This window comes from Puntigrus tetrazona, chromosome 22, assembly GCF_018831695.1.
Source record: "Puntigrus tetrazona isolate hp1 chromosome 22, ASM1883169v1, whole genome shotgun sequence".
Classification (NCBI taxonomy): domain Eukaryota; kingdom Metazoa; phylum Chordata; class Actinopteri; order Cypriniformes; family Cyprinidae; genus Puntigrus; species Puntigrus tetrazona.
In genome coordinates this window covers 15,901,132-15,926,442 of record NC_056720.1, presented here as the reverse complement: position 1 = coordinate 15,926,442, position 25,311 = coordinate 15,901,132, and the positions used below count along the sequence as shown (strand labels likewise).

General features: G+C 38.9%; 1 protein-coding gene across 1 annotated transcript in view; it reads right to left on the bottom strand.

The window, feature by feature from the left end:
• The window catches only part of LOC122327226 (complement factor H-like), a 37,051-nt gene extending 11,740 nt beyond the window's left edge, over positions 1-25,311 (bottom strand). Inside the window, 22 exon segments of the mRNA XM_043222435.1 lie at positions 9,187-9,366; positions 9,490-9,645; positions 9,728-9,892; positions 12,590-12,799; positions 12,883-13,059; positions 13,932-14,105; positions 14,963-15,136; positions 16,012-16,185; positions 17,063-17,236; positions 17,664-17,837; positions 18,296-18,469; positions 19,558-19,731; positions 22,389-22,562; positions 22,633-22,728; positions 22,731-22,826; positions 23,391-23,558; positions 23,669-23,851; positions 24,012-24,088; positions 24,192-24,297; positions 24,397-24,564; positions 24,671-24,878; positions 25,241-25,311. Coding sequence (XP_043078370.1) covers positions 9,187-9,366; positions 9,490-9,645; positions 9,728-9,892; positions 12,590-12,799; positions 12,883-13,059; positions 13,932-14,105; positions 14,963-15,136; positions 16,012-16,185; positions 17,063-17,236; positions 17,664-17,837; positions 18,296-18,469; positions 19,558-19,731; positions 22,389-22,562; positions 22,633-22,728; positions 22,731-22,826; positions 23,391-23,558; positions 23,669-23,851; positions 24,012-24,088; positions 24,192-24,297; positions 24,397-24,564; positions 24,671-24,740 — 3,244 coding nt within the window. The 5' untranslated portion in view covers positions 24,741-24,878; positions 25,241-25,311.

Below are 25,311 nucleotides of genomic sequence, written 5' to 3'. Positions count from 1 at the left end.
AACGAAGTGGGATCCCAGAGATGCCCAGTGATGAGAGGGTAGACAGCAGGATCTGATGATTCACAGTGTCAAAAGCAGCGGATAGATCCAGCAGAATGAGAACTGATGATTTGGATTGAGCTCTTGCAGTCCGCAGGGCTTCCGTGACTGAGAGCAGCGCAGTCTCAGTTGAATGGCCGCACCTGAAACCTGATTGGTTATGGTCCAGTTTGTTGTTTTTCGAAAGAAACAGTGATACCTGGTTGAAAACCACTCTTTCAAGTGTTTTCGCTATGAATGGAAGAAGAGAGACTGGCCTGTAGTTATCAATAAGAGAAGTGTTTAAAGTGGGCTTTTTGAGCAGTGGGGTTACCCGAGCCTGCTTAAATGCTGTGGGAAGGTACCTGTGAGGAGAGATGTGTTGATGATGTGCGTGAGTGCCGGCAAGACAGTGGGGAGATTGCTTGCAGGAGATGAGAGGGTATGGGGTCTAGCGGACATGTTGTTGGATGGCTGGAGAGGAGAAGTTTGGATACTTCTGTCTCAGTGAGGAGCAGAAGGAGAAAGTGGAGGAATCGGTAGTCGATGCGGTTGGTTGAGGGTTGTGCGTTGGGGGCTGAGAACTGGCTGCTGATCGCTTTTGTTTTGTTTGTAAAAATGTGGCAAAATCGTCAGGTGATATTGAGGTGGTGGGAGGTGGTGGAGGGGATAGAGCAGGGAGTTAAATGATCTGAAGAGCTTACGTGTGTCTGAAGTGTTGTTGATCTTGTTTTGGAAATATGATGATTTGGCAGTGCGGATTTCGGCAGAGAAGGAAGAAAGCAAAGTCTGATACCTGCTCAGGTCTGTCAGATCTTTAGATTTGCGCCACTTTTCTCCGCTGCCCTGAGTTTGACCCGATGCTCACGGAGAACATCAGACAACCAGGGGCTAGAGGTGGCAGTCCGTGCTGGCCTGGAGGAGAGAGGGCAGATGTCGTCTAGACAGGAGGTTAGAGCACTGAACAAGGTATCTGTAGCTGTATTCACATCCAAAGAAGAGAAATGGGTAGGTGAGGGAAGGGAGGAGGACACAGCAGAGGAGAGATGGGAGGGAGAAAGGGAACGAAGGTTACGCCGGAAAGTAACCGGTATAGGGGTTGGTTGCACAGAGATAGGAAAATGCAGTTGAAATGTAAGAAGGAAATGGTCAGAGACGTGAAGCGGTTGTACTGAAATGGTGTCTGCAGTACAACTGCGTGTGTAAATTAAATCAAGCTGGTTGCCTGATTTGTGGGTGCTTGTCGTGATGAGGCGTTTGAGGTCAAATGAAGCTAGAAGGGAATGGAAGTGCGTAGCGTAAGGTTTGCCAAGATGAATGTTGAAGTCCCTGAAGAGTAGGAGTGGAGTGCCTTCGTCTGTAAAAGATGACAATAATCCATCCAGCTCCTCTAGGAAGGTGTCTAGAATATGTCCAGGGGCGGTAGATTACCACTATGTGGAATTTTGTCGGAGTAGTAACTGTGATAGCATGAAATTCAAAAGAGATGTAATGACATACAAGTGAGTTGGTTGAATATTTCCAATTGTTTGGGATGAGCAGACCAGTGCCACCACCCCGGCCAACCTGACGAGGTGTGTGTGAGAAAGAGTGATTGTTGGCTAGAGCTGCTGGGGTTGCTGAGTCTTCTGGACAAATCCAGGTCTCCGTCAATCCCAGAATGTGGAGTGAAGAATGTAAAGAAAAAGCAGAAATGAAGTCAGCTTTGTTGACCGCTGACTGGCAATTCCACAGACCAACAGAGAAAGATAGGGGTGTAGTAGAGGATGTAGGGACAGAGCGTAGGTTAGTAGGAGTGCATTGTCGTCTGCGTGTGTTGTTAGGGCGAGGACGAGAGACAACCGGAATGAGTTGGAGACACATGATAGAGGTAGAAAGAGGAAGTGAAGATGTGTAAGAGAATGAAGGAAAATGTACTTAAGTGCGTTGCTCAGTTAAAGTCGCGCAGTAAAAGTCGTGATGTCTTTACTCGTAGTCTTCACACGAGGAGTCTGAACGCGAGCACTGGACGCTTCCGCTGACGCTTCGCCAGCGCACACTCAACAAATAAATACAAAGTGTATGCAGTGGAAACAGCGAAAAGCTAGTTCTAATTTGCCCAGGCAGTAGCCAATCAGGAGGTCGCTCAGGAAAACGAAACTAACGCCTTCACACTTAAGTGCTCTTAATAGCCCGGAGGCAAACAATTTACAACCACTTAAAGTACAGCACAACTAAACTACACACTACAAATAAGTAGGGAAACGCAAATATTCTCTCCAAACAGCAAGAAATAATTTGAACAACACACAGCAATAGGTATAATAGACTTACGCGCTGGTGTCCGTCTCTTCTAGCCTGAAATCGCTTCTCTCGTATAAGAAGTATAAGAAGGAATTATGTTTTGTGCAGTGTTATGTGCAAATTGAAGTGTAAATAAGTCTGTATGTTAAATAAATAAAGTATAATAGTGTTCCCTTTCAAAAGCTACTCTCGATGCATCACTCATTAGTGTTAATGAGAACGTCTTTTTGTTCGACCGGGTTGTTAAAGCATGTGTGTCAAACATGCCAAAGTTTGCCTCATATAACCTTGGCCAGGTGACTCACTTCATTACACGCACCTGGAAAATAAGCATGAAACAGAAACATCCTCAGGTCTTTTGTCTTCAATGACCATATTGTGTGCGCGTGTGTGTGAAAGCAAAGCAAAAAAAAAAAAAAATCTTTTAAAACTAAAATCATGGCAGATGATAGACGTTGCCTACCGCCGTGTGAGTGTCAGGCATGGGGCTATATGATGATGCCCCAGGTTGAGGAGATGCTTGCGGGCTATCTCTCCCCTTGTGGCTTATCGTCACTGAGAAAGCCAACTCTCCCCACCAAGCCGTGCAGAATGATATCTTCGCTGGTGGGGAAGGCTTTTCAGGCAGTGGGTCAGGCTGGTGCTGCCCTGCACACCATGGCGGTTCTGCAGGTGTACCAGGCTGACCTGCTAAAGGACTTGAGCACTAGCGTGTCCATCGATGAAGAGGCGCTCCATGGCTGCCATGGTGTCCACAGAGAGACATCTGTGGCTCAACCTCATGGGCATCAAGAACCGGGATTGTACCTTCCTCCTTGAAGCCCCCATCTCACCTTCGGCCAATTTGACGACGTCAGTCAACACCGTTGCCACTAGGTTCTGGGAGGTGAAAGGCCACGAGGAAGCGCCAGAGGTTTCTTCCCGCCGTGCTCAAGAGTCGGGACTGTCGTCCACCCAGTCCCGACCAGGTCCGGTCACTTTGCGGGTTGAACCACTATCTCAGAACATACAAGTTCAAGATGTTGACAATCAAGATGATTGTTTCTCAAACCAGCCAGAGGACCGGTTTGTGACAATAGATTTGAAGTACGCATATTTTCACATAGAAATCTTGCCACAACACAGGAACTTCCTAAGGTTCGCTTTCCAGGGCGAAGCTTACCAGTATCGGGAAATGCATGGAAATGCACCACATATACAAAATGCATGGATGCAGCTCTGGCTCCTCTGCGACTCCAGAGCATTCGAATTCTCAATTACATAGACGACTGGTTAAATCTTGCCCAGTCTCAAGAGTTAGCGCTTCGACATCGGGATGTCGTCCTAGCTCATCTCAAATCTCGGAGACTCAACGCCAAGAAAAGTGTTCTCACTTCTGCTCAGAGGATAACGTATCTAGGAGTTGTATGGCATTTGGTCACGATGCTGGTACAACTGTCTCCGGCACGCAACAAATCCATTCTAAACACTCTAAAGGAAATCAAGGTAGGTCGGAAAGTGACTGTTCATCACTTTCAGAGAGTTCTAGGTCTCTTGACAGCTGCATCCACAGTAATACCCTTGGGCCTTCTGCACATGAGACCATTCCAGTTGTGGCTCAGAGCCAGGGAATTTCATCCGAGAGCCAATCCCCAAAGGCAAATAAGGGTTACGTGTCAGGTGCTCCGCACTTTCTATGTGGTTCAGATCTCGGTTTCTGACCCTGGGTCCCACTCTAGGTCCGTGTTGTCGTTTGCAAGATATTAACGACATACGCTTCCCTCATAGGCTGGGGAGCGGCCTTAGATGGCCATCCAGCCCAGGGGATCTGGAGAGGTCACCTTCTCGTGTGGCACATCAATTGCCTCGAGATGATGGCTCTATTTCAGGCCCTGAAATATTTCCTCCAGCAGTTGAGAGGCTACCATGTCCTAGTATGGGTGGACAACACTTCGTTAATCTCTTACATAAATCGCCAGGGTGGGCTGCGTTTGTGCCATTTGAACAAGCTAGCACAGCAGGTTCTGTCCCTCAGGGCGATCTACATTCCTGGGCATAAGAATGTGGGAGCAGACATGCTGTCCAGACAAGCTGTGACACATGGGGAATGGAAACTCCACCCCAAATTAGTGAGTCTAATCTGGGAGAAATTCTATGTAGCAGAGGTGGACCTCTTTGCCTCACAGGAGACAGCACAATGTCCCCTTTACTTCTCTCTGACTCATCCAGCTCCCCTGGGTCTGGACGCAATGACTCACAAGTGGCTCTGACGGTGTCTTTACGCATTTCCTCCGATAGCTCTGCTCCCAGGAGTCCTGGCGAAGGTTCGTCAACAGGGCCTTCACCTCTTATTGATAGCGCCTTGTTGGCCAACCAGAGTATGGTTCTCAGATCTAATAGCCCTCCTTGACGGCTCAACATGGGCAATTCCGATCAGGAGGGATCTTCTGTCTCAGGCACAGGGGACAATATTTCATCCCCGGCCCGAGCTCTGGAACCTTTACGTAATGACTGTGAGATGTTGACCTTCCAGCCAATGTAATAGAGACTATTCTAAGCGCTATGGCTCCCTCCACCAGAAGGTCTTATGGTGCATGACACATCATGCAGACCGAGTTCACTGGAGTTTCTGCAAGAGAAATTGTCCTCTGGCACATGCCCTAGTACTCTCAGTACTTACGTAGCTACAATTTCGGCTTGCCATATTCTGATTGATGGGGTTTCCATGGGAAAGCACTCTCTAGTTGCCTGCTTCATTCATGGAGCTAAGCGGTTAAGGCCGCCTATCAGAGCAACGGTACCATCATGGGATTTCACCGTTGTGATTGTGGGACTGGCTGGTACCCCTTTTTGAACCATTAGAATCAGTGCAGGACAGGCTTCTGACGCTAAAGATGGTTTTTCTGAAGAGAGTTGGTTATTTGCAGGCTCTGTCGATCTCTCCATCCTGCCTAGACTTTGCCCCTGGGCTGGTCAAAGTTATTTTGCATCCTCACCCTAATTATCTTCCTAAGGTGCCATTCTCGACCGTAAATCCGGTCGTTCTTGAAGCCTTCTGTCCTCCGCCATTCAATACACCGGAGCAGGAGAATCTTCACTTACTGTGTCCAGTACGTGCTCTACAGATTTACGTCCACCGCACTAGCCAGTGACGCAAGTCGGAGCGGCTCTTTACATGCCACCGAGTGGCGGCTGACACTACACAAATCATGTCACATTGGGTGAGGGATGCTATTGCCCTAGCCTAGGAGGCGCGTGGTCAAACTTCACCTCTAGGAATCAGGGCCCATTCAACCATTCAACCCTTGCAGCAGGTGTGTAATGCGGCAGGATGATCTTCTCCGCACACATTTGTTAGATTTTGTAGTCTGGATGTCCATGCTACTCCAGGCTCTTGTGTCCTTGAGTCAACATCCCTAGGTCATGTCTGAGACCTCTTGATGTTTGTGCACACACACTACACAACACTTGGGGTCCAGACACTTCCAGTATGGCGGCGTTGGTATTCTCGTTCCCATTAGCACTATTGAGTGCAGCATCAAGAGTATCTTTAAAAGGGAATGTATCAATGCCGCACTGGAATGCGTGACCAGACGTCCTTTCAGACAAAAGATTAACCTGAGGATGTTTCCGTTTTGATGCTTACTTATAGCCTCCAGGTGCGTGTAATGAAGTGATATCACCTGGCCAAGGTTAGATGAGCCAAACTTTGGCTTGTTTGACACACATGCTTTAACAACCGGGCAAATAAAAGACGTTCTCATTAGCACTATTGAGTCCAGCATCTCGTTCCCACTTTTTCAGGGAACAGGGTTACAGTCAAGTAACCCAAGATGTTCTCAAGTGTTCATGACATGGACTGCCTGGGGGAAGAAACTGTTCCTGTGTCTGGCTGTCCTGGTCCTCAGTGCTTTATAGTGTCGACCAGACAGCAATAGTTCAAAGATGGAGTGTGCTGAATGTGAGGGGTCCAGAGTGATTTTCTTAGCCCTTTTGTTCATTCTGGATAAGTACAGGTCCTGGAGAGTTGGGAGGGTTGTACCAATGATTCTCTCAGCAGTCCTGACTACCCTCCGTTGTCTTCTGAGGTCAGAATTGGTAGCTGAGCTGAACCAGACAGTTATAGTTATATAAGTGTAGAGGATGGATTCAATGATGGCAGAGTTGAACTGTTTTCACAGTTCCTGTGGCAGCTGACGAAGGAAGTACAATCTCTGCTGGGCCTTTTTTACAATGGAGTCAACGTGAGTGTCCCAGTTCAGGTCCTGGGAGATGATGGTGCCAAGGAACCTGAATGACTCCACTGTTACCACAGTGCTGTCCATGATGGTAAGTGGGGGTGAGCAGGGGGGTTCCTCCTGAAGTCCACTATCATCTTCACTGTTTTGAGCGTGTTGAGCCCCAAGATGTTTGGACTGCACCATTCAGCCAGCTCTTTGACCTCCTGTCTGTATGAGGCCGATGACTTTAGTGTCGTCCGCAAACTTCAGGAGTTCCAACTTCCAACTGCTGGATGAGAATTTTCCTAGCCTTATTAACTGCTGTCTGTCTATCAGGAAGCTGCAGATCCACTGACAAATGGAGGTGGGCAGCGATAGCTGGGTTAATATAGGTGGAGGAGGTTTGGGATGATAGAGTTGAAGGCCGAGCTGAAGTCCACAAACAGGATCCTCAAATAAGTCCCTGCTCTGTCTAGGTGTTGCAGAACATAATGCAGTCCCATATTGACTGCATCATCCACTGACCTGTTTGCTCTGTAGGCAAGCTGCAGGGGGTCCAGTAAGGGTCCAGTAAAGTCCTTCAGATAGCCCAAGACCAGTTTTTCAAATGATTTCATGACCACAGACGTTAGAGCCACAGGTTTGAAATTATTAAGTCCAGTAATTTTCGGTTTCTTTGGGATGGGGATTATGGTGGAGCGTTTGAAGCATGAAGGCACTATACACAGCTCCAGTGATCTGTTGAAGATCTGTGTGAAGATGGGGGTCAGTTGGCCAGCATAGGTTTTCAGACAGGCTGGAGTCACACCATCTGGGCCTGGTGCCTTTCTTCTTTTGTTTTTCCCGAAGACCTGGCACACGTCATCTTAACTGAGTTGAAGGACAGGTGTGGGGGAGAGGGGCATTGCAGGAGGTGAGAATGGTTTCTTTTCAAACCTGCAGTAGAACTTGAACACACAGAATCTGATATATGATGTTACCATTTCTGTGAGCTCATCCAGATCTGTGGCAGCAGCTTCAAGGACAGTTCAATCAGTGAGAGAGAAGCAGGTTTGTAAATCCCACTATGCTTCTTTAGTCAATCTTTTTACAGTCCTAAGTACAGGTTTAGCTGATTTCAGCTTTTGCCTGTAGGTCAGTATGAGATGAACCAAACAGTGATCAGAAAGTCCCAAGGCAGCTCGTTGGACAGAGTGATACGCATCCTTTATTGCTGTGTAACAGTGATCTAGTAAATTACTGTCTCTGGTTAGACAAGTAACGTGCTGTCTGAATTTTGTCAGTTCACGTGAGAGATTGGCTTTATTAAAGTCTCTGAGAATGACTGAAACAGAGTCCGGGTATTGTTGCTCAGTCTCTGTGTTTAGATCGGCAAGTTTTTGTAAAGCAAGGCTCACGTGCGCTTGCAGAGGGATGTAAACACACACCAGAATAAATGAGCAAAACTCCAGTGGTGAGTAGAAAGGCTTACAGTTAATGAAGGCATCGGCACAGCACATCTTCTTTAACACAGTTAAATCTGTACACCACCTTTCATTATAATTCTACGATGCGATTCGCTCTAAACAGCTGAAAGCCCAACAGGCTTAATGCGCTGTCTGGAATGGCGTAATTTAGCCAGGTTTCCGTGAAACACAGAGTAGCAGAGTTTGAAAATCCCTGTTAGTCCGGGTGAGCAGAAGAAGTTTGTCCATTTTGTTGGGTAGAGAGCAAAAGTGAATGCTGGGCAATGGCGTTCGGAGTCCGCATTGTCTGAGTTTCACACCGGCCCGCTTTCCCTTTCTGCGCGACCTTAGGTGTTTGACCAGCACCGCTGCCCTGCTAACTATGATGTTCAACCAAACGTTGGAGTAATCAAAAAACGGTGAAATATTTTGTGGAGTGGTCTGCCAAATGTTCAGCAGTCCATCCCTGGTAAAAACGATGGTGTTTGAGAAACAAAAACAGGAAAACTAACAAAAACAATACGAGCACTTGAGAGCTAAGCACTGAGGCTGCCATTTGCAGCGCCATCGTCATCATGGGTCACAGTTATACTATATTAAAATGCCATACATCACCTAGGATATTTCAACTAAGAGTGTCAAAACTCAAATTCTTAACACACTGGATCTTGCAAAGCAAACAAATGTTGTAATTATTGTCACTACCACAAAATTATCTAGAAAATTGTTGTTCCCTTTGATCTAAATATCTGTATTGTATCTGTATATATATTGTGACGGGAGAAGCTAACGACAGACACAGTGGGCGTGGCGTCAGGCCTCGGAGAGGCTTTTTATTAACAAAACAAGGTGCAAATTAAAGTGTCCAGGGGAGAAAGTGTCCAATTAAATGGGGAACTGGTGTCCTCGTTGTGCTGCAGGACACGCCCACTCCCGTCAGGAGCCTGGTGAAGGGTGGCGAATAAAATAGGATGGGGTGATGATGACAATAAAGGGGAGGGGCAGCCGACTCGTCACATATATATATATATATATATATATATATATATATATATATATATACATACATACATATATATATACATACATATATACATATATATATATATATATATATATATATATATATATATATATATATATGTGTGTGTGTGTGTGTGTGTGTGTGTGTATTAAACTTTTGATATTAACCTATTTGATTGGTATTTATTTTATCATCATAAAGAAAAAATAAAACTCACCTTCACAACTTGGCAATGGATTCCATTTTCCATCACTGCATGTAACTCTTTCACTCCCAATAATTGAGAATGACCTTTTACAAATGTAGGTTACAGAAGATCCAATGGCATACCTTTTTTCAGGTTTAGTTGTTATGCCTCCATTTTTCACCTTTGGAGGAATACCACAAAACAACTCCACTGAGAAAAAAAAGATAGACATGTCTTGAAACATCAATACGACTGAGGCTAATATTGTCTAAATTGTCTACTTATGCCATCACTGCTCATCACAAACATGTAAGTAGAACTTGGGATGCTCACTCTTACAAACTGGATCCTGCCATGTACCATTGACGCATTTTATATGTTTTGTTTCTGCTTTGAAACCTTGATCACAATCTACTTCAGCATTGTTTTCATCTAAAGTGATTACTTTTCCATGTTGAACAATGGGAAGAGCACCACAATCATCCTCCCCTGTAACGATAGACACATTTCACTGCACATCATTTGTACTGAAATCATGAGCCTGATATGATATATGAATGATATAACTCACGGATGCAGCGGGCCTCAGACAACAATCCATCAGTGCATGTTACTGAATCCCACCAGCTTCCAGATAGTGTTTTAAAACCACTGTCACAGGAGTAAAATATTTCTTCCTTGGAGTTACTGTATATGAACCCATTTATGATAGATAGATGAAGGCAGTTTTTCTTTTCTACAAGAAAACAATTTCAAAATATTCTTGAGCTACAGTATCATTGTGCACATATTAGGGGTATAACGGTACACAAATATGATGGTACAGCACATACCTTGGGTTTAGTTACGCTGTTTGGTACAATATTGGTATAGCAGGTGGAAAAACACATTATCTTAATTTTTCTGCTTAAAATTATAGGGTTATACTTTTACAATATAATATTATAAATAGGCCTAACAATGCACAAGTTCTGGACACTGATGACTTGCTGAGGTAAACAATTAGACATGATATTTTGTTAATGTCTTTTCAGGGGTTGAAACACTGCAGCTACACGAGGATGATTAATGGTTTGTTAATTGACGCTATAACGAGTATTCCAGAGAAATGAATTACTTCTCAGATACGAGAATTGAGTTGATCATGGCCACTGAGTCAGGCTTACTGTGTACAGAAACCAAAATTTGTGTAGAAGTACACCCCAAGCAGTGGAATTAAAGGCAAATTATCAATAAACTGTAACATACCAGTGCAGCAATCAATTAAAAAATCTATAGACTCAGTGGAATTAGAGGCAAAGGGAAAGAAAAGGACATGTGGCCAAATATTGTTACCAAATTCGTGCTCTGCATTTAACCCATCCCAACTCAGTAGGTGCACACACACCTCCAGAGCAGTTGGCAGCCAATGCTGCGCCTCCCAGGGAGCAGTTGAGGATTTTACCTCAGTTATGGTACTGAGAACACAGGTTATTCAATCCCTGCCAGACCTGGGACTTGAACCTGCAACTTTTGGGTGCCAAATCAATTAGTTTAAAACTAAAGTTCAAACTTTAGTTTTAAACAAACAAAAACAACAACAACAAAACATTATATATATATATATATATATATATATATATATATATATATATATATATATATATATATATATATATATATATATATATATATATATTTGTTCATGTTTTATCATTAACTGAATGCAGATAGGTTTCTGAGAAATACAACATTTGGACCAAAAAAATTAAAATGTTTTATGCATATGTATTCAGTAAACAGAAACACACACACATATTTAGGCTACATACATATACATATATGTATCTATATATACACACATACTTTATTTATAGATTACTTGCGCGCGCACATACACACAAACAAAAGTGATGTTCTAGGCTGATATGACTAGCAACTATACTCCCATTCCTGTGTAATAACGAAGGAACTTTCCTGTTGTATTATTATTTTAAAGTTATAAACTTTAAAAATAAATAAATAATGTGCTATCGCTGCTGAATGTTTAGTTTAGTCAGCTAAGATATTTCCGCTTTTACTTAAATTAACCTTTAAAAATTTTAATTTCAAGTTGACTAAACTAAAAAAAAAAAATCAGCAGGGTAACAAATAATTTTAAGCAATTCCTTAATATAGCCTTAATATTGCCTAATATAGCCTTTTTGTTTCTTTCAAAGGCTGACTGAAAATGCTGCTTTTAGCGGTGAGATAAAAAGTTCTAGTTTTGGAATTCAAGAGAGAGAGCAAGAGAATTAAGCATGACCACCATCTGCTGACTAGTTGAGAGATCTCAGGGGATGAGTAAGCTTTGACAATGAATACTTTAGCACGCCAAAACATATTTAAAGCAGTGGTCAAAGTAATGTGGTATTTGGTATTTTATGTTCATTTGTTTTATTTTGTGGATAATTTGTAGCAAAAAGTGTTAAATAAGGCAACGCATTGATTTTAAATCCATTTTTACTACTATAAATTTTTGGCCACATATAGATGAGTTATGTGGTGACTACATCCACAAGGTACAAGGACCCAAGGACCCAAAAAACACAGCAAAAGCAATGCAGGAGTTTTTGAAGGTAAGAAGTCGAATATTCTAAAACATCCAAGTCAGTTTTCTGATTTTAACCTGGTTGAGCATGCATTTCATTTGCTGAAGACTAATCTAAAGGCAGAAAGCAAAAACTGAAGACAGCTGTAGTAAAGGGTAGGCAAAGCACCATAAAGGATGAAATGACTTAAAACGGTCATTACAAAGGATTTTTAACAAAATATTAAAAACGAACATTGTTTATGTTTATGTTTAGTTGTCTGACTATTTATAGGCGAGTACATATTAAAGCACTGTAATTCCTGAACCTTCCCTCCAACTTTGATGAGAATACAGATTAAATACAGATCAAATTAAAGCTTAATATATACATCTAAACCTTGAATATGGTATGCTCCAACCGATAAAATAATAAATAAAATTGCGCCTGTGTCCAAATATATAAATTGATCTGACTATACTGTATGTGTGAACTTTGATGGGTTAAATGCAGAGCAGACATTCTGAATATGGGTCACAACGTCTTCGTTATTCTTCCAAAATGATTAGCGCTGTTGCAATGTAACTTTTCTTCAAATTTTATTTTGACATTTTATGCATTCATTCCGATAGGACGGTAAGTAAACAGGAAGCAAAACAGGAGTCCAAGTTAATTCTATTCAAAGCATAATTATGCAGAACTAATTATAAAAAGCATGAAATGATAAGGAGCAAAAAAACAAAAAATTGTTGCAGAACATACCAGCACACAATGGTTTTATTGTCAATCCATCTTGTGTACATGTAGCCTCTGCTGCTGTTTTCTCATATTCAGATAGCATTGCATTCATCGCCCAATCCAGAAGTGTTTCTTTATAATCTTACCTTCACAAACAGGCTTGAAGTCCCACTGCCCATTTTTCTGGCACGTAATTGATTTGCTGGTTTCTTTTGTACTAAGGATCCAGTAGTTTTCAAAGCAGGTGATCACGACGCCTTCTCCAACTTCGAAAGTATTTTTATCTGGATTATCCACGTCAAAATTTTTAACTTTAGTTCGCAAGTTATTTCTGTTAAAGACATAATCATGCAGAACTAAGAATAAGAAGATACTGATAGTGATAAAGCGTGAAACTAATACAGTAAACAAAAAGAAGTAGTAGGATTTAGAAGCATACTAGCACACAGTGGGTTTGGTGTCCATCCGTTTTCTGTACATGTGGCCTCTTTTGCTGCTTTACGATATCCAGACTCACAACTGTAAGATTTGATTTTTTCTTCCAATTTACTTTTTTCTTTGAAATGACATTCTGGGCTGGATACATGCTGATTAAGCGGAACTCCACATGTAATCTCTGAAACAAGGTTATCATCACACATATCTTGCAAAAGCAAACACTTCTTTAAAAACTATTTTAAAATTGTGCTTTTGAGCAGTGCTTTCATACAGTTTGTATTGTTAAAAGCGCTATGTAAATAAAAGTGTATGATACTCAAAATTTGATTAACTTAAGTTCGCAAGTTCCTTTTTTTTTTGTATATCCAGTGTATATCTCTGATACCTGCATTTCTCGATCCCTGCATTTGTCCCTCTGCTCTGTTTGCCCGATTGGACTGATGTTCTGATTTAGACCCATTGCCTGTTTCACTACGTTTGCCTTTTGGATGTACCCTGTACTTGTTGATGGATCAGCGCCTACACTTCCTGAGGAGGATGAGGAAAGCTGACCTCCCTCCACCCATCCTGACTATGTTTTATAGAGGGACCATTGAGAACTTTGCACCTAATAAAACGACCGCACATGGATTCAAACTCAGCCTCCTCGACCTCGTTACAGTATCCTTGTCCTACTGGTGATATATTTGAAATATAACGAAAAGGGCACTTAAAATGAGTGTAGTTTTGAAGACTTATTTGACATTATTTGAGTCAATGATTTGACTGAGTAGACCTCAACTACCACTTTTAGTGTCTAAGCAATTAGAAAAAAGTGGGACAATTTTTTCCCCCTCTGCTTTATATTTTTACTCCAAATTTGATTGATTTAAGCTCACAAGTTACTTCTGTTCAATACATAATTATGCAGAACTATATGTAAGATAAAGCAGGAGAAACATTGAAACTTGAAAAATTACTGTAAATGCTTTGTCTTTTACAGGAGACTTTTCAGTCAATCAATCAATCAATCAATCAATCAAAAAAAAAGATTTTAGTGAAAAAACATACCAGCACACAGTGGGTTTGGTGTCCATCCGTCTCGTGTACATGTGGCCACTTCTGCTGTTTCTCGATATCCAGACTCACAACGGTAAGATCTTCTTGCTTCAAATGTCATTTCTCCTCTGAAGTCACTGTCTGGTCTAGACACATGCTGGTCAAGTGGAAATTCACATCTAATCTCTGAAAAAAATATTACAGTTTTTTTTAATGGTTAGTTCACAGTTTTTGAAACTATGGCTCCATTTCCCAAAACTCTAAACAGAAAATCACACACAAAATGCAAAACATCACACACATCTTGCATTAGCAAATACTTTTTTCAAAACTATTTTTCCTGTTCTAAAAATTGTATTTTTGCGTAGTAACTGTGTATCTTTCTTCAGTTGCATGAAAACATAAATTATGCTATACACTGTGGGTTGTAATCTAAAGCATTATCTTCTTTCTCAAAACACTTGATTTCTAAGTGAACTAATTATGTGTCTTCACACAAGATCACTGGCTCTAGGTCATCCGAAATTTAGTGTGGCATTACAATGGCAGTGTTTCCAAAATGGAACAAAAAAACTTTGTTTTGAATGATGTCTGCAATGTAGAGAATAATAATAATAATAATAATAATAATAATAATAATAATAATAATAATTATTATTATTATTATTTTGTTTGTTTTTTTTACACTAGTAAACTGATTTTAAAGAACGTGATGTGCTTGTTTTGCAGACTTGGTCTAAAGATGAGGTATATGAGTAATGCTTTGACTGAGAAGGACTCAAGTACCACTTTTAATTAAAAAACAAGCAAAAAAAGACTGTAACATTATCTTTCTGACTCTGTATTTTTTTTCTCCAAATTGATTGAATAAATCAAATTAATTGATTAAAGCTCACAAGTTATTTTTGTCCAACACATAATTACGCAGAACTCAGGGCAAGATGAATCATGAGAAATGTTGAAACTATTACCGTAAATGCTTTGTTGTTTACAGGAGACAAATCAATCAAACAAAAAACATAACATTTAGTAGCAGAACATACCAGCACACAGTGGGTTTGGTGTCCATCCGTCTCGTGTACATGTGGCCACTTCTGCTGTTTCTCGATATCCAGACTCACAACGGTAAAATCTTCTTGCTTCAAATTTCATTTCTCCTCTGAAGTCATTGTTTGGTTCAGACACATGCTGGCCAAGTGGAACTTCACATCTAATCTCTGAAAATATATATTTTTTTTTATTAATGTTTTTTTAATAGTTCAGTTTTCAAAAATATGGCTCCATTTCACAAAGCTCTACACACAAAATCACACATATCTTGCATAAGCAAACACTTTTTTCATTAACTATTTAAACTTTTTGTACTATTGAATAGTAACTCTACTCACAATATGTGTGGGTATCTTTTTTAGTTGCTTTTTAAATATATAAATGTCTTAAGGTGCTGAATAGGTCCACTATGATTACAAAAAAAGGTCATGCTGTAAATTCTGTTTATTTTGCTATACGCTGTGGGTTGTAATATAAAGTGTTACCTTCTTTCTCAAAACATTCAAAGTCTTGATTTCTAAGTGAACAAAGTATGTATTTTCATTCATGATCGCTTGCTGTAGTTTATTAGTAATTTAGTGTAGAATTAAAATGGCAGTGTTTCCAAAAATGACACAAAATAGCTTTGATTTGCGCAATGTAGAAAATTATTATTATTATTATTTTTATTATTATTATTATTATTATTATTATTACTCTAGTAAACTGATTTTAAAGGACGAGATGTGCTTGTTTTGCAGACTTGGTCTAAAGATGAGGTATATGAGTAAATGCTTTGACTGAGAAGGACTCAAGTACCACTTTTAATTAAAAAACAAATAATAAAAGACTGTAACATTAATCTTTTCCGTCTGACTTGATATTTTTTCCTCCAAATTTAACTGATTAAAGCTCTGAAGTTATTTCTGTTCAAGACATAATTATGCAGAACTCAGGCAAGATGAATCATGAGAAATGTTGAAACTATTACCGTAAATGCTTTGCCATTTGCAGGAGACAAATCAATCAAACAAAAAACATAACATTTAGTAGCAGAACATACCAGCACACAGTGGGTTTGGTGTCCATCCGTCTCGTGTACATGTGGCCACTTCTGCTGTTTCTCGATATCCAGGCTCACAACGGTAAAATCTTTTTGCTTCAAATGTCATTTCTCCTCTGAAGTAATTGTTTGGTTCAGACACATGCTGGTCAAGTGGAACTTCACATCTAATCTCTGAAAACATATTTTTTTTAATTAAATTTTTTAATGGTTACTCACAGTTTTTGAAACTATGGCTCCAGTTCTCAAAACTCTACACACAAAATCACACACGACATGCAGAACATCACACATATCCTGCATTAGCAAACACTTGTTTCAAAACTATTATAACTATTCGAAAATTTCTAATTTTGAGTAGTAACTCCACTCACAATATGTGTGTGTAGCGTTTTTCAGTTGCTTGTAAACATATAAAAGTCTTAAGGTATTGAATAGGTCCACTATGATTATAAAAAAACGGTCATGCTGTAAATACTGTTTATTATGCTATATGCTGTGGGTTGTAATATAAAGCGTTACCTTCTTTCTCAAAACTCTGAGTCTTTCTGATTTTTAAGTGAACAAATTATGTATTTTCATTCATGATCACTGGCTGTAGGTCATCAGTAACTTAGTGTAGAATTAAAACGCAATTGTTTCCAAAATGAAATAAAAAGAGGTTTTGTTTTTGAATGATGTGTGCAATGTAGAGAATTTTTGGTTTTTACACTAACAAACTGATTTTAAAGAACGTGATGTGCTTGTTTTGCAGACTTGGTCTAAAGATGAGGTATATGAGTAAATGCTTTGACTGAGAAGGAGTACCACTTTTAATTAAAAAAATAAACAACAAAAACTGTAACATTATCTTTTCCATCTGAATTGATATTTTGTCCTCCAAATTTAATTGATTTAAGCTCACAAGTTATTTCTGTTCAACACATAATTATGCAGAACTCAGGGCAAGATGAATCATGAGAAATGTTGAAACTATTACTGTAAATGCTTTGTTGTTTGCAGGAGACAAATCAATCAAACAAAAAACATGACATTTAGTAGCAGAACATACCAGCACACAGTGGGTTCGGTGTCCATCCGTCTCGTGTACATGTGGCCTCTTCTGCTGTTTCTCGATATCCAGACTCACAACGGTAAGATCTTCTTGCTTCAAATTTCATTTCTCCTCTGAAGTAATTGTTTGGTTCAGACACATGCTGGCCAAGTGGAACTTCACATCTAATCTCTGAAAACATTTTTTTTAATTAAATTTTTTAATGGTTACTCACAGTTTTTGAAACTATGGATCCAGTTCTCAAAACTCTACACACAAAATCACACACGACATGCAGAACATCACACATATCCTGCATTAGCAAACACTTATTTTAAAATGTTATTTTTGAGTAGTAACTTCACTCACAATATGTGTGTATCTCTTTTCACTTGCTTGTAAACATATAAATGTCTTAAGGTGCTGAATAGGTCCACTATGATTATAAACCAAAAAAAGGTCATGCTGTAAATACTATTTATTATGCTACATGCTGTGGGTTGTAATATAAAGCGTTACCTTCTTTCTCAAAACATTCAAAGTCTTGATTTCTAACAAATTATGTGTTTTCACACATAATTTAGTAGCAAAAAACATAACATTTAGTAGCAGAACATACCAGCACACAGTGGGTTCGGTGTCCATCCGTCTCGTGTACATGTGGCCACTTCTGCTGTTTCTCGATATCCAGACTCACAACGGTAAGATCTTCTTGCTTCAAATTTCATTTCTCCTCTGAAGTCATTGTTTGGTCTAAAAACATGCTGGTCAAGTGGAACTTCACATCTAATCTCTGAAAATATATATATTTTTTTTATTAATGAAACAAAAGACCTGTTTGTTTTTGAATGATGTGTGCAATGCAGAGAATATTGTTGTTTTTTTTACACAAGCAAACTGATTTTAAAGGATGTGATGTGCTTGTAGTTTTACAGACTTGGTCTAAAGGTATTTAAGTGAATGTATTGACTGGGTAGTCCTCACATACCAATTTTAGTGTATAAGCAATTAAAAAACAAACAAACAAAAAACACTGTAACATTATTTTTCCCTGCTGGTTTTATCTTTTTTTGTATTACAGATTTGATTGATTTAAGCTCACAAGGTACCTCTGTTCAAGACATAGGCCTAAGTGTGCAGCTCTAAGGGTAAGATGAATCATGAGAAACATTGAAACAATTACTCTAAATGCTTTGATTGGTCTCCTGTAAAAATCAATCAAACAAAAAAACATTTAGTAGCAGAACATACCAGCACACAGTGGGTTTGGTGTCCATCCGTCTCGTGTACATGTGGCCACTTCTGCTGTTTCTCGATATCCAGACTCACAACGGTAAAATCTTGTTGTTTCAAATTTCATTTCTCCTCTGAAGTAATTGTTTGGTTCAGACACATGCTGGTCAAGTGGAACTTTACATCTAATCTCTGAAAAAAATATTACAGTTTTTTTAATGGTTACACAATTTTTGAAATTATGGCTTCATTTCTGAAATCTCTACACACAACATGCCAAACATCACAAATATCTTGCAAAAGCAAACACTTCTTTCAAAACTCTTTTAACTCTTCTATGCAAAATTAATATTCAAATATTTTGCATAGTAACTCTACTCACAATATGTATGTATATGTGTGTGTGTGTGTGTGTGTGTGTGTGTTCTGTACTGCACTGTCTCTTTGTCTGTGTAGTGTATATATAGCTATATTGTAGTGTTCTCAGACAAGAACAAGGTGTTTTTGATGCCAAAGGGGTGTTTATTTGTGCTCCTGTCAGCTACAACCCACACTGTACACACTCAAGCTTGAGATAGACCTGCACTCGAACCAGCGACCCCTGAACCCCCCTTCTCTCAGTTTCCTTATACACACACACATTTTCTCAATAGACTTAAACATCCAAAAACAGTTCCAAACGCAAAAATAATAAAGTTGTGCAACATTTATCCTCTGGGGTTTGGGGAGCCTGGGAACTTTTGAAATGCCCTGACATTTGGGCTTTTTCAGTTGCATATAATCATATAAATGTCTGAAGTTTAATAATACTGTAACAAGCATTACCTTCTTTCTTTTCTCAAGTCTTGATTTCTGATTTCACATGATCACTGGCTGTAGTTCATCAACTTAGTGTGGAATTAAAATGTCAGTGTTTCCAAAATGAAACATAATAGCTGTTTGTTTTAAATGATGTGTGCAATGTAGAGAAATGTTTTTGTATTTAACAACACAATTTAAAAAACAAAGTTTGATTTTTAAGGATGAGATGTGCTTGAATAAAATAAAAAATAAAATAAAAAATGATATTACTTTCCCCCTTTGGTTTTGTGTTTTTTGTATTACAGATTTGATTGATTTAAGCTCACAAGGTACATCTGTTTAAGACATAGGCCTAAGTGTGCAGCTCTAAGGGCAAGATGAATCATGAGAAACATTAAAACAATTACTCTAAATGCTTTGTGTTTTTACAGAGACAAATCAATCAAACAAAAAACATAACATTTAGTAGCAGAACATACCAGCACACAGTGGGTTGGGTGTCCATCCGTCTCGTGTACATGTGGCCACTTCTGCTGTTTCTCGATATCCAGACTCACAACGGTAAGATCTTCTTGCTTGAAATGTCATTTCTCCTCTGAAGTAATTGTCTGGTCTAGACACATGCTGGTCAAGTGGAACTTCACATCTAATCTCTGAAACAAGATTAAGGTTTTTTTTTTAAGGTTACATCATTTTAGATTTTTCCCTCTTGTAACCTCTACCTCTCATATTGACTCCAAAAGCATACTTATTTGAATCCGATTCATGTTCGTGAAAATGATGTGGTCACAATTTGTCACAGTGAACTAAAAGTGTAACGACACAGCACGCTAACTATGTGCTCTTACTATGTTCACAAAAAGAGGTCACACTCAGTGGGCCTCGTTTATCAATCTAATGTAGAAACAAGCGCAAATCCGTATGCAAGCGAATCATCTTCTGACAAAGATAACTTACGATTCATGAAACATTTGTATGTCTCCAATCTCATTGTATAAATGATCACACTTTGATACATGTGGTGGATGAAAATATATTTGAATATCATGCCCCTTGCCCTAGAGTTTACGACAAAGAACCCAGCCAAAAAAAAAAGTTTTAAATCACATTAAAGAGAAATTTATCTTACCCCAAAAACACCCATTAGATTTTGTTTATATGTAGTATGTCAACTCTGTGTTTTATATAAAATTCTCTAGCTCTGTATCTTTACTTGCATATGTGACTCAAAGCACTGTGACCCGTACCCCTCACACTAGAGTTTATGGTGCGGCAAAATTTTTTGACAAAGTACCAACTGAGTTGTTGCGGGATGACATTCGATCCTCCCCTTTCTGGCTATTATGGGGTTCTTATTTGTGGAGAATAAGGATGGTTCACTTCTCTACTGCATAGACTATCATAGTTTGAATTACATAATGGTAAAGAACTGTTATCCTTTAACAGATGTCATCCACCTTTGAGCTCTTGCAGATGGCAACCACGTTTACAAGTTGGACCTTTGCAATGCTTATCACCTAGTTCAAATTAGGGAGGGGGGTGAATGGAAGGCTGCCTTTACCACCCCTATGGGGACACTTTGAGTACCAGTGGTCTTCCAGGCACTAGTCAATGACATGCTCAGAAATATTGTAAATATGTTTTTGTTTCTCAACGATATCTTAATCTTCTCCCAGAATGAGAGAATTCTCCCAGAATTCTCATTATAAACTTGATTAACTAACTGTTACTGAGATTACTAAAATCAAATTACTAAAAAATGTTCTGGATGCCTGGAAATTGCCGTTTCAAAATCTCATTGCTCAGGTTTTTCATTTAGGCCTACAAACCCTAAGAATAGCAACTGATGCACACTGTTAATCACTTAACCACAAATGTGATTGCGTGAATGCTCTGTTACTTCTCGCTCCTCTAATCACATGCTGGTTCCTTTTGTTCCAGAACCTCAGAATTTACAAAGTAAGCACAGAGTAGGAGTGTAAGGTTGTAAGTGCATAGTAGGAGTGGTGAAGGGATGCTTGAAAAATTTGCTGTGTATATATGTCTCAAAAGACAGCCACTCGACGAACTGATTTGTGCTCAACTAGGAGACACCCTCAGAATCTAATGGGAGTTCAGTTTTAACAACATCAGACAGGTAAGCCTTGTTGGTTGTCAGAACAGAAAAGCAAGGTTTGCTCAACCAGGGGGCTTACTGACGGGAGTTCAATATTCACACCGATGGGTAGGCCATGCCAGTAGAGAAACTGAAAGGCTAAGATGTCCTTGACCAGAAGGCTGTTGACGTGAATTCCATACTCACGAAACAGAGCATCATCAGTAGTTAAAAGAAAAACATTTAGGCTCTTGCTGCATTCAAGTTCAATACGTATGACATGGATTGGTAAGCATCACTGGAAGTCAATAGAAATCAGGAAGCATCAGGAAGTATCTGACAGGAGTTCAATCCTCACGCTATCGGATGGGTAAGCTTTGATGGTGTTTTTTTTGTTTTACCTTGCGCCTTGTAAACATTTGTGATTGGAGTAAAAACAAACAACAAGCACTCTCCTTCACTGCTTAAAATTTAATGCTTAAAACACTGCTTAAGTAGCAGGTTCTTATAATAAGACTATGCAACTATGTAAAGGTTGTGAATCAGAAGTGCCAGACTGTCCTTGCAGAGGTAGAAGTACATAATCTCCATTAACCTGCAGTACAGCTAGAAAAATAGTTCCACATTCTTTTTTTGCATAAACATTTGGGTGGCTTTTGAAAATAAAAAACACTCAATGATGTAGAAAAGTGGGAGCATGTTTAAACCAGCTGTTTTAGGGGAGGCATGGACAATTCCTAATTTTTATAAAGAATATCTCTTTGATTTTGAAACTTTAATCTTTGCAACGTCTTTAACTGGATTCCTCATGTGTTAATTTACGATAATTATCTGAATGTGCTCCTTCCGAATTTGCATTTTATATTGTTATTAGTAGAAGAATTCATAGTAGTTTTATCAGTATTATTATACATTTGTCCGCCTTTTTATAGAAATGCTAAACAACAAACAATATCTTAAATACCACCACCTGTCCTAAGCTCAGTTAACATGACAAATATGCAGTCACGGTTATTCTAATTACTAAAGTTCTATCTTATAATGCTAAATTATAAACTACATATTTTAATGCTATAAAAAGTAACTATAAATACTTTTTTAAAAATAACATGCCCAACACGAAGATGAGGCATGAGAAATGTTGAAATTATTACTGTAAATGCTTTGTCTTTGCAGACAAATTAATTAGACAAAAAAAAATGTAGCAGAACATACCAGCACACAGTGGGTTTGGTGTCCATCCGTCTGGTGTACATGTTGCTTCTTTTGCTGTTTCACGATATCCAGACTCACATCTGTATGTTTTTTTCACTCCAAGTCTCAAATCTCTTCTAAAGTAACCGCTTGGATAATACACATGCTGATTATGTGGAACTTCACAACTAATCTCTGAAACAGGATTAACATTTTTATAACAACATAAAAAGTGCATAAAAATAAAATTTCTCTTTAATTTTACCTGCACACTCAGTCATGTGATCCCAATCTCCACTATTTAGGCACGTGAATAATTTGCTGGTTTCTTTTGTAAAAATGAGCCAGTGTCTTTCAAACAGGTAATCATCACTTTCTCTCCAGCTTTGAAAATAGTTTTCCCCTCTGGATAGATGCTGATTACTCCTAATTTAGTTGTCTTCAGCTCACAAGTTACTTCTGTTGAAGACATTATTATGCAGAACTAAGACTAAGAAAAGAACATTGAAAAAAAACATACTGAAAATGTTACTGAAAATGCTTTGACATTTGCAGGAGAAAAATCAGCTAGACAGAAATAAAAAGAATGCTTGAATAAGAATAGAACAATCTATATGTAAGTATTAGAGACACATGTTTTCTTTAAAAGATCTAACACATATACAGTATTTGCTGAACTGATAACTGATAAATAAGATAGCTTCGTGACTTAGCTAGTTAAAGCGATACCTTCCTTGACAAATCTAAATCATAAAACCTTGAGTATTCTGAGTTTATCGTTTGAACTGTTAATCACTGTAGTAAGTAGTTGTTCACGGTGGCCCAGTAGTGTACAACTAAATAGAATTAAAGGCCATGTAATAGCCTTAGCATCTTATGGAATGCAAGAACATATAAAAGTTTAATGGCTATCTATTTTTAGTGTTGGCTTTTTGGGGGGGGGGTTGCATTGTGAAAGACGAATAGAAGTATTTGAGTATAATTTCACATGTGAATTATTATTATATAGCAGTTGTGGATTACCATCACACTCTGGGTTCAGAGTCCAGCCAAATTTACCACATCTGGGGATTCCCTCTCTGGGTTTGAACCGTGGATCACAACTGTATTTTAATACGGCATCTTTCAGGTATTTTGCCTGTAGCTCAACAATACTTCCATTTGATATGACAGGGGCTGTGCAAGTTATTTCTGTATGAACAGTGAGAGAAGTGAGAGAAACAATAATTAAACTGGTGTTCTGAATAAATATATGTATATCCGGTTATGATAATCAGAAAAAAACAAACAATATACTGAACCTTTGCATGTTGGTACAGCATCACTCCATTCGCCTGTCTCTTTGCAGTGAATGTCACTACTTCCCTCTATCTTTTTGTCAGAAGACACACACTCAAAATGAACAACATCACCATAACTTCCCTCCTCTGTGTTTCCTGTTGCGGTTACATCCACGTTTGTGTGAACCGCTGGACATTTTACAGCTAGACAATGTGTGGATATAAAAAATAAAATCAATCAATAAATTAACCAATCACTTAAAAATAAATCAAATCTTTAAGTTATAGTTATATTATAAGTCACACGTATGACGGGTAAAAATGAAACAAGAATAAATAAAAGGAAAAACAGCGGCTATCATACCCTCACAGACAGGAACAGCATTGTCCCATCCTTGAGCTCTGCAGGTACGCTGATTGATTCTGCTCGTCATTTCATACCTATCCACACAAAAGTACAAGGAGTGTCAATCTGACAAGGACTGTACATATTTTCTACAATAATAACTAGAAAAGAAAAGAAAAAAGCATTAAGCACTTTTACCCTTTCTTACAAGTGTACACCACTGTCGCTCCAAAAACAAACTCTGTCTCCTCTGTAAGTAAAAAATCACCATTTTGGGCATCGCCTGGATGACTACATTTCTTCTCTGCAGAAATCAAACAAGTTTTACTTTACATGATCACACTGATTTAATGTTAATAACCTGAAAAAAGAAATGTGCCCATCATGTTGACAATTCTCTTACTTGCACATGGCCGCTTAATGGATTCCTTCCACACTCCTTTTTCGCACCTTAATTTATACAAGCCGGTATAACCCGTAATGCAGGTCACTCTCACTGTTTGGCCATCAGTGTATGAAGCTTTCTCAGCTAGCTCTGTGTTTTCATATTTAATGTCCTCTCGGGGGCAAACTGTAAGACGTAACACAAAGACGTAAGCATATAACATTTACACTAAAGTCAATCAAATCTAAATGAAAAAGACATTCAAATAAACAACAACAAACAAATCACTTGCCTTGACATCGGGCACAATTTAAGAAAAACCACCAAAGGCTGAATCCGAAGAGTTTTACAGGAACTCTCATTTTGAGCTCAGTTCACAAGTACTGAATCTTTTTTTTGGTTTGCCTTTGAATCTATTGCCTGCTCGGGGAGTTAATCATTTACCTATGTTTAAAAATGTCTTCCTGACACCAGACCTCTCTGCGCAAAGGCAACATTTCCTGTAAAATAAATAAAACAAATAATAATGTTACACCAAAAAATTTCCTCTGAGAAGTCAAACATCTCAAGTCAAACGTGTGTAACATATAAAAACGAAGCAAAGGGAAGGTTTCAAAATAATTGCTTTGCTTACTGCTTAAACCTGTTTTTGACTGGTCCGTGCACTATGTGATTGAATTAATTAGAGAACGAAATGTGATGAACAAAAAGTGTGTCTCATTAGAAATGAGTGTGATAACTGATACACAACAGTTTTTCAGCATTGCTGTAACTGCCATTGCATTATAAAAAGTGTTCTGTTTCGAATTGAGCAATCTATTGAACTGATAAACAAAAGATAGAAGAGGAGTTTGACACCTACTTGTCTTTGCTTAAATTGTTGTTGTCTCATAGATGACCTGTTGCCTTTTTTTCATCTCTTGATGGAAAAAA